The 15,001-nt window shown below is 36.9% G+C and overlaps 1 protein-coding gene across 1 annotated transcript in view; it reads left to right on the forward strand.

Moving 5' to 3' along the window:
• Positions 1-15,001, forward strand: part of LOC134655852 (homeobox protein homothorax) — a 357,906-nt gene that overhangs the window by 109,436 nt on the left and 233,469 nt on the right. The window contains exon 7 of the mRNA XM_063511342.1: positions 6,359-6,485. Coding sequence (XP_063367412.1) covers positions 6,359-6,485 — 127 coding nt within the window. The remainder of the gene's footprint in view (positions 1-6,358; positions 6,486-15,001) is intronic.

The raw sequence follows: 15,001 nt of genomic DNA on the forward strand, positions 1-15,001 counted from the left end.
AAGATATAGCCAAAATTTTGGAGTAAAAAAATTTTGAAGTACATAAAATCCTTGTTGATTGTTTTGACTAGTGCAAATATTTTTAGAGGGTTCATATTTTACATGGTGGTGATGCTAGTGTCTTATTCTAATGGTGTTATTTGCTTTTGGTGCAAAGTATACGGTTGTAGTTTTGTTCTAACCTAAATAAGAATGAAGCTCGAATCTCAACTTACATTGATTTTAGGCGTGGTCTTCTCTCCCGAAAAAAAAAGGGGAGATGGCCAGTTCAAGTTGGGGTATTATGGCCATATGGCAGTGAAGGCACACAGTGATGAAGATGTATCTATCACGAATTAGGTATTCCAAAGGTTATCAGATATCAGTGACTATGTCCCCCTATGCATGATAACAAATAAAAAAGGAAAATAGAGTTATGTTTGAAAAATAACTATTGCAGGTGTGGGAAAAAATATCACGAGCCTCTTCTCTTCCATGATTGCATTGAGTGTGCTGTTTGCTGGTATTCGGTGGCCTAAACGGGGTCTTGAGAAGAAAATGGACTTGGGAAATAAAAATTAAAAATAAACATTACTAAAATTAAGAGTTGTGGCATGGCCATCTCTCCTGTAATGGTATGGTCATCAATCCCGGACACCTCGGGAAAGATGGCCAATTGTAATTTTTTTTTGAAATATTTTTTCAAGCTGATCGCAAAAGAAATAATGTTTTGTTTGTTCCATTTTCGAAAGTCAATTAATCAAAGTTTATGAAGAAATAAAGATTTCTTTAATTACATGTAAACTTATTTTTTTATCGCGTTCTAAAAAAACTATGGCCAACTACCCCGGAATTACCCTAGACCTAATTTTCTGTTAGTAAGTTATATAGCTATAGTTATGTTATCATGTATGTAGATGTAATTGTGGTGTACCTACGGGGAGTAACTTTATTATAACTTTATCACCGTAAATAAGTTTGACACTATTGACAGCCACGCCAGAGTAACATTTTCCGACAGTTCCAAAATTATCCTCCTATCCTGACACGACAAATAAAGGAACAACATGAAGACGGACTAGCTCTCCAAGATGATGCCGTAAAGTCTCGTTCGGCCAAATTAATGGTAATGGAAAAGTCCAGTCTCCCCTTGGACGCCATATGTAACGCTACTTGTTTGTCCTTCGCTAGTTAGGGTTCCGTACGGAAAATACGGAACCATTATAGGGTCACTCGTGCGTCCGGTCCGTCCGACCATCCCCCCCTTTATCTCCGAAACTACTGGGTCTAAAATTTTGAAAAAAAATCACAGTATTGTCCCTTGCCTAAGATGACAGGAAAACCTATTTGAAATGATTTAGATTTAGATATTTATTCTCATAATATGAAATTACATTATAAATTATGCTAAACTAATCTACATGAATTTATATTATGATCGTCATTAACATTAACATGATATTATTTATTAGATACAAATTAAAAATGTCTTAAAAATAATCAATCTTCTGTCAACAATTTTATCAATTCATGTCAAAACAAAATACGGGAATAACTAAGTACGAGTATCTCTTAATGATCGTCATGTTCTAAATACAATAAATATGGTATACATTACGTTGAATATCAATAAATGAGAACATGTCAAATTTACACGATTCAATTTACAATTTCAAATGTCAAAGTCATATACTCATTTACTGAATAAATGTGCAGTCAAGCGTGAGGACTTAATTACTTAGTTTTTGATCCGACCTCTACGGGTTTTTTTAAAGGCATTTCATTCGCGTTCCACATTTTTTTTAGCTATAACCTAATATAATCTTCCCATTGCTGGGCAAAGGCTTCTTCTTTCTTCCGCCACTCATCACGGTTTGTTGCATGTTCCTACAAGTCGCTGCAAAAAGCGTAAAGGTCATCCCGCCATCTCTTTTTTGGTCTGCCTCTGCCCCGGCTAATCTACAAAAAAATACATTATTAAAAATTGGGTAATGTACGGAACCCTTGGAACGCGAGTCTGACTCGCACTTGACCGGTTCTTTATACTTAAGTGAACTTTTTCAAAGCTTGACAAAGGTTTTTCTGTTAAATTGTCTGTGTTTAGGTGTTTGACCGCTGTTTTATTATAGAAAATATATAAGTAAGGTAGGTACTTATTGTTTTGAGAGGCAAGTTGTTTTAGCTTCTTGATATTTCAAACACAAATTTTTAGGGTTCCGTACCCAAAAGGTAAAAACGGGACCCTATTACTAAGACTCCACTGTCCGTCTGTCTGTCACCAGGCTGTATCTCATGAACTGTAATACCTAGTTGAAATTTTCACAGATGATGTGTTTCTGTTGCCGCTATAACAACAAATACAAAAAGTACGGAACCCTCGGTGGGCGAATCCGACTCGCACTTGTCCGGTTTTTTCTTGATGCAGGTGCTGGCTATTAGACTACCTATAGCCGTTATTTTAATTAAGCAAAACTAATGCTTTGTCTTCTGTTACACAAAAATGTACCAGGCTCCCATCGACCTCAGGAGCTACACTTCAGCACATGTGTCGCCACAAAAACTTTCACCCAAATCTGACGTTTCCAGGAACGGAGCCCGCTACAATGTGGTCACAATACCCACTGTAAGTGGATATTATTATTTGCGAAATAACTCAAAGAATACCCGCTCTTTTTGCAAGGACACGGTATGGGTTCTTGTTAAAGATGTTAGTGATTATTATGTTTAAAATAACAATTCATATTTCAACATGAGAGTTGCATCAACAATAATTTTGTCCTCACAAGTCAAATCAGCGATTCTTATGAATCTTAAAAATAATGCAGATCAGCAGGCTTAATCGTTATACATTGATTTAACGAATACTTTTATAAAAATTGCTGTAGGACAGTTCAATTACTTATAGTAAACTAGCCTTTTCAATTGCTAACGCCTAAAAAGGTGTTTAATGGTTCAACATCATTAAACAAATGTTCTGACAGATATTGGCTAACGACTCCAAATTATGCCCTTTGCACGAATAAACAGAATTATAACAATGCCCATAATGACGAACTTGCAAGTAAGTCATTTCTGATCCACACATGGTGTGAACGGAACACATTAGCATCGGCATTTCCTGCCACAAAAAGAACCTATTAAAAAAAACTTGAATAAGCTACGCGCTTTCAATTTGTAAAACCGTTCTAATTTTGAACCTTATTTAATCGTTCCGTTTCCTAAATCAACGGACAGACATTCAATTGGAAGTCCTTGAGAGCATGTGTTCGATATTCAAATTAGGGTTTAGATCTAAGCGTCAGCGGATTGGCGTAATGGAACGGACGTCTGTTCTCAAATCGATTTTATCGTCTGTAACACGCTCCAATACTGCTTGTGTATGTATTACTAAGAAACATCCAAATACTAAAACATCAATGGATTTCTTGACAAAAGTGCCACGAAGTATCCATTTTACGTTTGATATAGCATCGCGTGCTAGCATGAAAATGTCAGCGTTCTTAGTAGATAAACATCTACGTAGCTGAATTCCTAAGAGATTTCGATACGTAAATAGGCAATGCCTTTGTTAAATCCTTAGTTATTTTATCTAAACCTTTGAATTTTTTCTCACCGATTCTCATCCAATTTTCATTTTATTCAATCACCGTTACTCTAAATCAGAACAAGTAAGACACCTAACGATCGTTAGGCGTACAATCAATTTTCCGTTACATGAAGGCAATTAGGCGTTTTTTCGGCAATTACCTGTACCAGCGTATCAATCACTAGTATGGTAATCTAGGGCAAAATACGCCTAATGGATACATACATGCGCCATAATTGTTTAAATATAACATACATGTTCAGTGCTATTATGAAAAACAATGTTCTTAATTATTTCTCATACTAAAGTTTAAATTCAAACTCAAATTCATAGAGATTTAACTCTACATTCAGATTATTTCAGATGAAATTAACAGCATTAGATATATTTCCGGATTCAGTAGGTAACCCATTTCTCTCTTTGTACCTAAATGATTACTGCAGGTACCTTCTAGTGCTATAATATAATATAGGCACATTACGTAACTACGTCGAAAATTTAAAGGGCCGTATGTACAGTCAGCAGCAGAAGTTGCTAAGCGGACCAGGTGTTCAAAATGATCTTGACGCGACTTTATTGTTAAGAGAATAAGAGCGTGTCAAGGTAATTTTGAATACCTCGCCCGCTTAGCAACTTCTGCTGCTGTACCTACTGTAAAACGTTGTACGAAGGGAAAACGAATTCTACCTATTCGCACGTGTATCGTAAATAACTATTTCTGATGCGCTCATGTCAACTTAGCACTGAGTAAGTTTTCTTGTACATACTATAATACTGGCTGTCGTAATGTTCGGAAGCGATATAACGAGCGCGCGCGCACGCCACCCGCCCATTATCACACCTGCCTTATGGTCCTTGTCAAATGGGATACAATTAACTCATTACCGGTGCGATTTGGCCATAAGGAAGAATACGGGGTTGGAAACTAGTGCCACTAGTACTACTAGTTTATAAACCAAGTTTAACGGGTTATTAAGAGTCAGACGAGTCTAGTCGCCGCCATACCAACGAAGTTACGGCATGTAGGGTTAAGATGGCCGACTCTTTATCATTTGTCACCAAGACTGTCACTTTTTTACAAAATTGTAAGTGCGAAAGTGACGCATGGCATGACAGGTGATAAAAATGCGACCATGATAGCTGAAGAAGGAAGAAGTTACTAAGGTCAATGTGGCTAATTCCGTCATAGGGACTATTCCGTCTACTAGCGTTTTTCTCGAACAACGAACAAAATTTATAATTTCATCGACAAAGCAGCGATTGCTTTTAGTTACAGCAATCAAAAGCAGATGTTTTTTCCTACGATTGAAAATCAAAGAAATATACGCTTGTGGACGGAATAGCCCCAATGACGGAATTAGCCACATTGACCTTATTTGAATCTATGGCTTCCTGATTAGCTCAAAACTCGCGCCGGTTTTCATTGATTAAAAAAACATCTCAAGGAATGTCTTAAATACTTAAGTCTACTTTATGTAACCTATACTAATTATAGGTTACATAAAAAGTCGATTTACAATTATTGTAACTGTCTAGGTTTAAGGAAAGAGTGCTATAAGGAATTTCATAAGCGTACGGTTCATTACACGCAGCTGTTGTTATGCGCGAGCGCAGCTAGGGTTAAACCAACAGCCAACTCAAAACTAATATAAATTTAACTGAATTACATTCGATATTATTGATGCTGGTTTGTTGACTAGAAATTAGTGCTAAGCTTAAAGAAAAAAAAACTCTATTTGATCGAAATATTTGAGGAGAGCTCTACTTACTTATAGCGTTACATCACCTAGCGCCACTTGCACCATCCCTCTAACAAATTGTAGTGGTGACCATGTTAAAACTCCGTAGAGTAACCCAGGGTTAACCGGTTAAACCTATTAACCGGTTAACCCCGGGTTATTGGAATAGTGCAAGGGGCCCTTTACTATAGTCCACAACTACACAACTGTGGTCCATATTAAAAGTATGAGTGAGAATCGTGTTAGTTTAAATCAATATGTGGTCCATATTGTCAACATGTTTAACACGTAACTGAGTATCAATACCAATCTTCTATTTTTGTCCGAGTTCTTTCGTCTTTTTATGAAATGTAACACCTCTGGAGTTGTAGGCGATCATATAGGCTAAGGTGACAGCTTACCATCAGGTGGACTGTATGCTTGTTAGTCGCCGGCGTAGTATAGAAAAAAACTTTCAAATAATATTTACACTTGAACTTGAAGATATTCGAGTGAGTTTTGGACCGCATTTGGCAGCTTTTGGACTGCATTTGGGTGGTACCTACTGTTTCTTAAAGGCCTGACTGTAGGTATATCAAGTTTACTGCTACTACTAGTACTAGTAGTAGTAAACTTTAATGATACCAAACTTTACGTGGTACTAGTACTTTTGTTTATGTATTTTTTATATTTTGTGTCTGCTGAGCTCATGTCTAAAGGTGCAATGGACCAGGACACCGGAACTGGTAAGGCTCGCGTGCTCGTCTTACACATTATTTATTACAGTAAGAACTGACTGCTAACGTTGCAACACTTACAACAGAAAGAATAACTAGTAATTAAGAAAATTACCGCTTAACGAGGCCGGGGTGTGCCGGGAGCTCGGGTGTGAAATTATTTTCAACATAACTTTCAATTAATTAAAGAGCTGGGAGATCGCTAGAATCATCCGTCATGTCATTACTAATAAGCCTTCAGCTTAACTAACCCTAAAAACCTGGTAATTTTTACAAAAAAATGCCAAAATGTTGGCAGGATTACCAGGCGATCATAACCGGTGTGGTATTGTCAACAGAGACCGCCCTCGTCGTCGCTGTCGTACGGCGGCGCCGTGAACGACGACGTTCGGTCCCCCGGCTCCGGCGGCACCCCCGGCCCCCTCAGTCAGCCCCCGCCGCAGACCCTCGACGCGACAGATCCAGGTGAGCTTAGCCCTGAGGCCTTGGTACTTCTGGAAGTTCCAGAGCAGTCCAATCTCGGTTACGATATGCGGTTAAGAATGTAGAACATCTAAAGAATAGACACTTCTTTCACCTTAGACAAGGAGCTAAGCAGTCTTGAGACCTTATAATTACTTCTGGCTGCAGCAAGCAGTATCATGATATCCGTTTCATGATACGCATTGCAAACATAACATATTTAACTAAATCTTTGACACTTACTTATACTAATATGTGAACACAATGCGAGATATTAAGGTGGATTTCGTAGAGGATCTAGGAGGAGGAGGAGGAGGATCTGATCCCTGATGATTTGAACCGTTATTTGGATATTAATCATATCAAGGTTAATCAATTATGCCAGTTTTGAAAAGTCTAATACGCTTGTCTCTTATCTATAGTCTCTCCAGGAAAAAAATATTAGGTACACTTATGTACATATCAATCTGGAAGATTTGGAATAGAAAACTTATACAGCAGCCGCAGTTCATGGCCAATTGAAATCCTACGCGTATCCTTTACATTTGTATAACTCAATAGATAAGCATCGATGTTATCATCTGTAGGATTATCAATCCTCTTCAGCTTCGACCAAGTTTAGGCGAGGAAAAAATCATAATTGCAGCATTTAGAAATGTCGCACCCTAGTCTGAAATATCCGAAGTGTGAACGAGCTAACAATTAACATGTCGCCGCGATCTAGATCCGACACGACACGTCAACGCCTCTTCACGTCACACGACGGGTCCCATCGTCACGTCTATCGCCACAAAGGTACCTGAGAAATGATTACAACCAGTTGTCACAGGCATCAGTCGTCGGTGCCTCAAACGCACATAAACGACACATGCAATATGGGAGGAATACGACTTAGGACTTTACGAGATAGAGCAACATACAATAGGTATTGAAATGAGGTGGTATCGTCCGCATCTACGATAATCGCATACATATGAATACGTGTAATTTGTGTGGGCAGACATTGTGTTCAGATTTAGCTCTAAAAAATTCGAAGTGTGACACAAAAGCGCTATCGAGGTTTGACACCCGTCAAAAGCGACGCGGCGGGCGCAAAGCGGCGGTTTTTTGCACATGTGGAAATTATAGTTTCGCCGCACGTATGTGTAATTGTTCGGTTTGTCGCGCGACGGCAAAATGACTGGTAAATTGGATTCTGTGGCGTTACAGTGATCTGAGGATTAAAAAAATAACTTTTCCGGCCGGGAAACGGAGCTTTGTCGGCGAGTATTGTGCGTCAGTCAGCATTGTTTTCATGGCTCATGCGGAAAATTCTGGTGACAGTGTACGAACGTGCGTGATTTCTAGATCAATCCGATACAGTTTTGCAGTATCAGTGAAACTGTCAATAATGTCAATGCCAATAACACATCACGCATCATTTAACTGCGCTAAAAATTTCTAGTTCAAATGGTTCAAATAAAAGCGTTGGATTTGTGTTTGAACACTTCCTTGGTCAGTATGATTTAGAGTCTGTGCGGAAAGAGAAGAGTCGTGAAATGTATGGGATCCAATACATTCTACGACTCTTCTCTTTCCGTACAAACTCTAACAAAACTTAGATATCATTATTTTAGATTTCTAAACAATATCAGCTTTTATGGGCGTTTTCTAAAATAAATATTGAAAACCCGATTCTCCCAGATCCTGGTGTTTTTGGGTTCTTTCAACTCAGAATCACTAGCATATTCAATCCTGGTGATAAAAAAAATTGTCCCATAATTTTGTATGAAAATTGTACATTCCACTACGTCACGTTACGTACAAGTGAAATTTTTTCTCATACTAAAAACGTGACGTAATGGAATGGACATTTTGGGACATCTTTTTTTAATGGTAGGATGGAGAGTGCTGTCGATTCTGAGTAGAATGAGCCCAAGAATGTCCAGATTTGAAAGAATCGGGATTTTGATATTTATTTTAGAAAAAGCGCTTATAGAAACATTTTTGCAACACTAAGCAATATTCGTGTAATTAATGTAATGTTCCAAAACCGCATAATCCTTTTCTCAGCCCATCAAAATTCAGGTCCTAACCCCACATAAAATTATATGCCAATTTCAACCGCCGAAAACTCCTCAACAGCCATAAAGGGCTAACTTGAATTATGCAAAATTCAAAATACCCCCTTAATTCAATCACGGGCCCCGTGGGAGAGGGAGGGGGGTAAATTATTTACGAATTAATAATTAGTCAGCGTAATCGGGTTTTTCAATTACAGTTGACAATTATACGCGTGGACGTCAATCGAGCGCGGATCGGACTTTATTAATTAATAATATATGCTGTGGATTTCCCGGGGGAATCATCCTTTATGGCCTAGGGCAGGAATGGACGATTGCAGCTCTGAATTCTAGATTGACAAGTTTGATGGGCTATAAAGTGCTTGTTTGTCGCTGGGAAAATAATTTAAAGATTTTATTTGAGAGCGGAATATTTAATACGGAGATCTGTTGATTGGTAATGGGAGGGTATATATATATTTGATCAATCAGAAACAAAATGTGATCTAATAGTTAAGAGAGTGGACATATTTTCTCTTTTAGCTAATACTGCTCCTACTGCGTTACCAAACGCATCTACCCTAATTATAAACATACATAAAGATATTTTCTATTTTCGAACATATAATAATTCTAATAATAATTATGATCTTTATAATGCATTTTGTATGTGTTTCTATTTTTCTATAATCATATCATAAATAACCTAGCCTAAGAAAGAAGAAGAATAAAGAGAATAATCATGATCTATAAATATATTTTCGGCCTTCCAAAAGCACATCCAAAAATAGGGTTCCCTAGGTAACCCGAAGCGGGAAAATATGACCATTATTGCGTTAGCCCCCTCCCGAAATAGAATTATGGCACGTCGGGCCCCATTATCTTCATAAACCTTGTCAGTCGGACGATTCTAGTCACGTGAGCGTACTTAGATTGCACGGCATTTAGAACTGGAATCGTAGAAAAAAGAAATTATAAAAAAACTGTTTACACACAAACTGTTTTTTTTTTTTAAATTAGGGCTTGAATCTCTAGATACTCTGGCAAACCCACTTTGTCAGTAGAAAAAGATGGATTCTATGGGTAGTCAACCCTACACGCCTACATTTTTTTAATTTGCCGCCATTTTCTACTGACGGAAATGGGTTGCCAAACTATAAGAATCAGATATTCCGTAACCATAGAAATTTTCCCAGACAAAAAGACTGGTGCCAAAGCCAATACAGTCGACTCTCGTTAATTCGAAACTCGATGGACTTTAAAAATATTACGAATTATCGAGAGTTTGAAATATCAAATGGTTCGAAATTTTTTAGAGAAAAAATATGAAAGTTCGAATTATTGAGTAGGCAGGTAATAATCAAATACTGATTAACTGTTAATTTTTTTTTACAATATAAAAGGTTAGTTTCGGAAGAAGTCTGAAACATGAGTTTACTTCAATGCACATTGCTGAGACTGACCTGAAATAGTTATTTGCAATATCACTTGTCTTCCCACCTACCTCCACTTTTTCGATTAACTCCTTCTTTTCAGCAATCGTTCAGCATTTATACTTTTTAGGACTCGTAACTAACACTAACTTTTAATATGTACACATAACCAACGTAAGAGTGCAACGAAGAACTTGAGCTTGTCTCAAAATACCGCACATTTTGTTCGAATTACCGCACTCTATTATTACCTCTGTGAGGTCTGCAATCTGATAACTTCGAATTGTAGAGTGTTTGACGCCTATGAGTTCGAATTAACGCGTCGTTTTGTTACTTTGATTATTTACGTTTACGTTGATTATTTTTGTTCGAATTACCAAGAGCTTAAAAATGTATTGATTTATTTCGAAATATAAAGAGATGTTCTAGGGAACTCGTGATAACTTCGAATTATAGAGAGGTTCGAATTATCGCAGGTTTGAATTAACAAGAGTCGACTGTATCTATTTTTATTAAGTGACCATAAAGATTCAGGCTCTGATTTTTTTTAACTACCTCGTAATAGATGTGCCAAAGATACATGAAGCAAATAAAGTAGTCATAAGTATCTAAACGCATACTTAAATCAATTACATATATCGCACGTTTGAGCCTATTATCTTTATAGTGCTTGTCAGATGATGAGATTCTGTTCACGCTTCGAGAATTGCATGGCATGTGGAATGAGCTATACTTACAGTACTTAATAGATATTTTAGAAAAGTGCGTATGTAGCTATGCAGTTATCTTTGCTCAATAAGGCAACTACATGTTGGTAAGGGTAGAGACGTTTAGTAAACCTTGGTAGACAAAAAGTAAAGTGTTCCTGAGGTAGAATACTTTAAAGGGTGACTCACGCTAGAACGGTCCGGGTCCAAGCCGTGGCATCTGATGCTTCGTTTTCTATGACGAGTGATCAGTATTTAAGAAAACTGAATTGTCGGACGCATCGGTCCGGATCCAGACCGTTCTAGTGTGTCATCCTTAATTAAGGTACCTATTTTAATGATTCCAAACTTGACATAGGCTTACTTTAAATTAAAATAGACCTCAGCGATAGTTATAAGCTCGTAGAGTAGGTACTTACTTTGCTATGCGCCAACGCGATTTTATACTTGCTGCATTTTACAATAGTTCTAATAATTTCAGGCTTGGCTTGGATGTTGGGAACCATATGGGTAATTCCGTATGACTCGGTTTTGGCACTAGACCATGGGAACTAGCTGCGCCTCTACTTGTGATGCACTTAGATTATATGACTATATGAAGGTGATTCCACGGTTTTGCACGTTGACTATAGTTGCCTTTCCATTGAGGCGATGATGATTGGAGACGAAAGGGAGGTCTGGGAAACAAGCAATAGCATTGGTTGTCTTCTCCGCTCCGCTGCGACGACCAATAATGCTATTGGTTGATTTCCGCATGTTTCTTTTCATCTCCTGTCATCTCTGCCTCAATGGAAAGGCAGATTATTTCGACTATCTATCTATTCAGTGATTCAGATAGACCCCACTCCGCTGGCCAGTCCAGATACGTGATGTATGGGGTCTGTTACATGTACCACTTAATCCGGGTTAGGCCTCAAGGGCCCATCAATATTTCAGTCACAAAATTGAAAATTACCTCACCCCCCATAACTCAAATCTATCGATACCAATAAAATATTAACCGACGATTTCCCGCCATTTTTCACGCCACGCTCAACTTTCTCGTCACGTTCTCCTTGCACTCAGTTCTAAATGTAATCATAAAATTTGTTGTTAATAATTCAGGAGTGAGCGGGACGAGCGTATACGCTAGAGGGAGAGGGGCAGGAGAGGGATTATTAAATTCTGTGAATGCTCACTTTGTATCTAATATCCGAATGTGTTTAATATTAGATTAAGAGGGGCTTTCCCCCGGGGCGTGGTTGGTCGGAATTTTCCTTGACTTATGATTGGACGGGCTCATTTGGAAATGGAATTCACCTGGGCACGGGCATATTTTTATTGCACTTGTAACGGCATTTCGATCAGTTTGGGCGAGCCCTTTTTACACTTTGCAACTTTTCTTTTTTGAACTTTTAGGTATGTTGTTGATAGATTGCTCCCGGTACTGAGTTAGTAATTCCCGGGAATTCCCGGTTCTCGCCATACAAACTCAGTACCGGGAGCAATCCCTAGACTTGATACATACAAGTACATAAGTATGTTGGTCGCCAAAAGTAGGTTAATCTTCAGTATCAAAATCTAGTCACTACGTAATATATGGCCAAAATCTAATGATAATATACATTTTTAGAAACTGACCAACGTATCAATTCACTTTAAGATAGAAAATGCAAATCACTTTCTGGGAATAAAAAAAACTCTACCAAATTAAAGATACATCTTTAGATTTCAAGTAAATTCGTTCGGTCATACAAATGCATCATCCATTACTCTTTCAGTTCCGTACAAACAGCAACACTCTTAACTGTCCATCGGTGGACCTTATGCCTTTTGTAATAAGGTTTACAAACTGTCAGTTGCGATTACAACCACCCAATTGCTCCCAATAATGATCCAAAATGAGTATTCTTTGAGAGAAGTAGTTCTAAGGCAAGATATTTCATTTACTGTTACTTATTTAATTATGTATTAAACTTGTGGACCATAGTTGTATTAAAGTTGTGTGATTCAGTTTCAAAATTTTGACAAAATTATAATGTTACTAGATCGTCAGAAGTCAACGGAGGTCGGTAAAAACTGATTAAATTTCACGCTAGATTCGTCAGTCCAAACCGCAGTGTCCGCTAAGCGCGCCCAAGGATCAGGTTTCGTGTTTAGTTACAACAGGTTAACTAAATGCTCAAAAGAGGAATTATCGAATTAAGTTCAAGTATAGTATAAAACTTTTGTTGAAATGTGTTTTATTTTTTTTATTGGGGTAAGAAACAGACAGGCAGATAATAAGAAAAAAGAGGATATTGATTTTTACATTAATATAAGTGCAACCTACATCCTGAGACAATTCCCACTAAGATTTATAAACCAAAGAATATTTAGGTCATCAGACCGAGGTATAAAATGCAAGATGCTCTTATAATAGATACTGAACTAAATTACACTGACAATGACCATGATAACAACAGTGCTGACAACATTAGAAATAAGGAACTACACATATGTACTGATTACTATAGGATCAATGATTCGCCCATGGATCAGGTTATTATTTAGAACAGTTTATTTAAATGTTTAAAGGGGGGAATATGTTCAAGTGGTATAAAAACCTGGCGTTGAAATGTGTTTGAAGTGTTAAATGTCAGGATACAAAGATCAATAAATAACAAGGCTGAGTTTGAAACTGACCACAGCACATTGACGCAGTGACATTTTAGTCATTTTATGGCGCCAAAGACTTTTTAACGATGATAAATATCATCATAGTTCTAATATTAGAACAGTGCCAGGTTGTCTTAACTTCAAATACTGCATTTAGATCAATAAGACTTGTATGATGTTCTATTTTGTAAATATTTTCATCGATTTTCATTGAAATTTTCTGTCTTCCTTTCTACATTTCGTGTCATATCAAAAAATCAAATATATCTATAGTTTTATTTATAGTACCCCAATACAGATGCCTCAAAGCATCTCTTTCATGTACAAGCATGTGGCATGTACAAGTAGAATTGGTTTAATTCACGTTTAATTTCATTATAAGCTAAGCTTCGCTTTGTGCACATATGGTTACGCCAACGGGAATCAAACTTTGAATAACTAGATCATTTCTATTAGAATACCATCGCTCTCACCAGCCCTCAAACTCCACATAATCCCACCCCAAACAAATAGCTCAAACTAGCCCAGTGTTATCCTAACAATTACCAGGACTTTATAATAAAAAGGGTTGCTTCATACAATCAAGCTGCATTATTCCATTGTGACGGATCTAATGCTTTTATTTATTCCTTTCTCTACCCCATACCAAACCATATACGTGCGAAATATGCAACTTGAAAATTGAACTCATGATTGATGTATTAAGATTGAAATTTGAGTGACGGTTTTTCTTGACTTATTTGAAAATGGTCGATGGTAAGGTGTTACCCTTTTTTATCCGTAGTCGGCGAAGTTTTGTTTGATATTTCACGTGTAATTTCATTTTGGACGGCATGTATGAATGTGGCGTGTATGGAGCGTTTGAATGGTTATTCGTATTATGATTTTAGTGATCAATGCGAAATATGTTATTGTAGGATTGTCTGAAAATGTGTATACTTTGGTATTCTTGTGTAATGTGTGTAAAAGATGTTCATCATACCTACATAGCAATATTGCTATGTATAATTATTATATAATTGTAATATATTTTTGTATTAAATATGATATCATATTAACATTTTTTGCATAAACGAACAATATGTATACATGTCGACGATTCGACACAATGTATAAACAGTTAATTTCTCTTTTTATATATTAAAGACAAATATTATGAACAGAATTATACCTACCTATAGATTTTATATGATGCATACATTAATGTCAAATGAACGCTTTTATGCAAAGAATTGCTTTCATCTACCATTTTTAAGAAAAATTAACATGCGTAATTAATTCATCATCAATTAATATTTCCTTACAAGTCTCAATAATAATTATTTATACAGTCAATCAATATAACGCCGACTGTACTTAGGGTGTGAATTACAGCTGACAGAGAAATGACAAAAACCTGTCAAAGTGGAATGATTCGTCATACGGCAGATGTGAGGGGCATTCACAATTATGCCTTTTGTAACTGTTGATTTCGAATGCTAGTGGATCGTTTTTGATAAAAAAAGATGAATACTATGGTAGAAGTTATGTAGGAAAGTTTAGTACAATATTTGTAATAAAATAATAATATTAAATGGAGGGAAAAAATATATAAAAAATAACATTGTTTATACGTAAATGTGAGAAACATGTTCATTTTGTTTTGCACGGTATGTATACACTGTATTTCCATTTGTGGACCCCACGTGACCGCTGCCATT

This window comes from Cydia amplana, chromosome 17 (genome assembly GCF_948474715.1).
Source record: "Cydia amplana chromosome 17, ilCydAmpl1.1, whole genome shotgun sequence".
NCBI lineage: Eukaryota > Metazoa > Arthropoda > Insecta > Lepidoptera > Tortricidae > Cydia > Cydia amplana.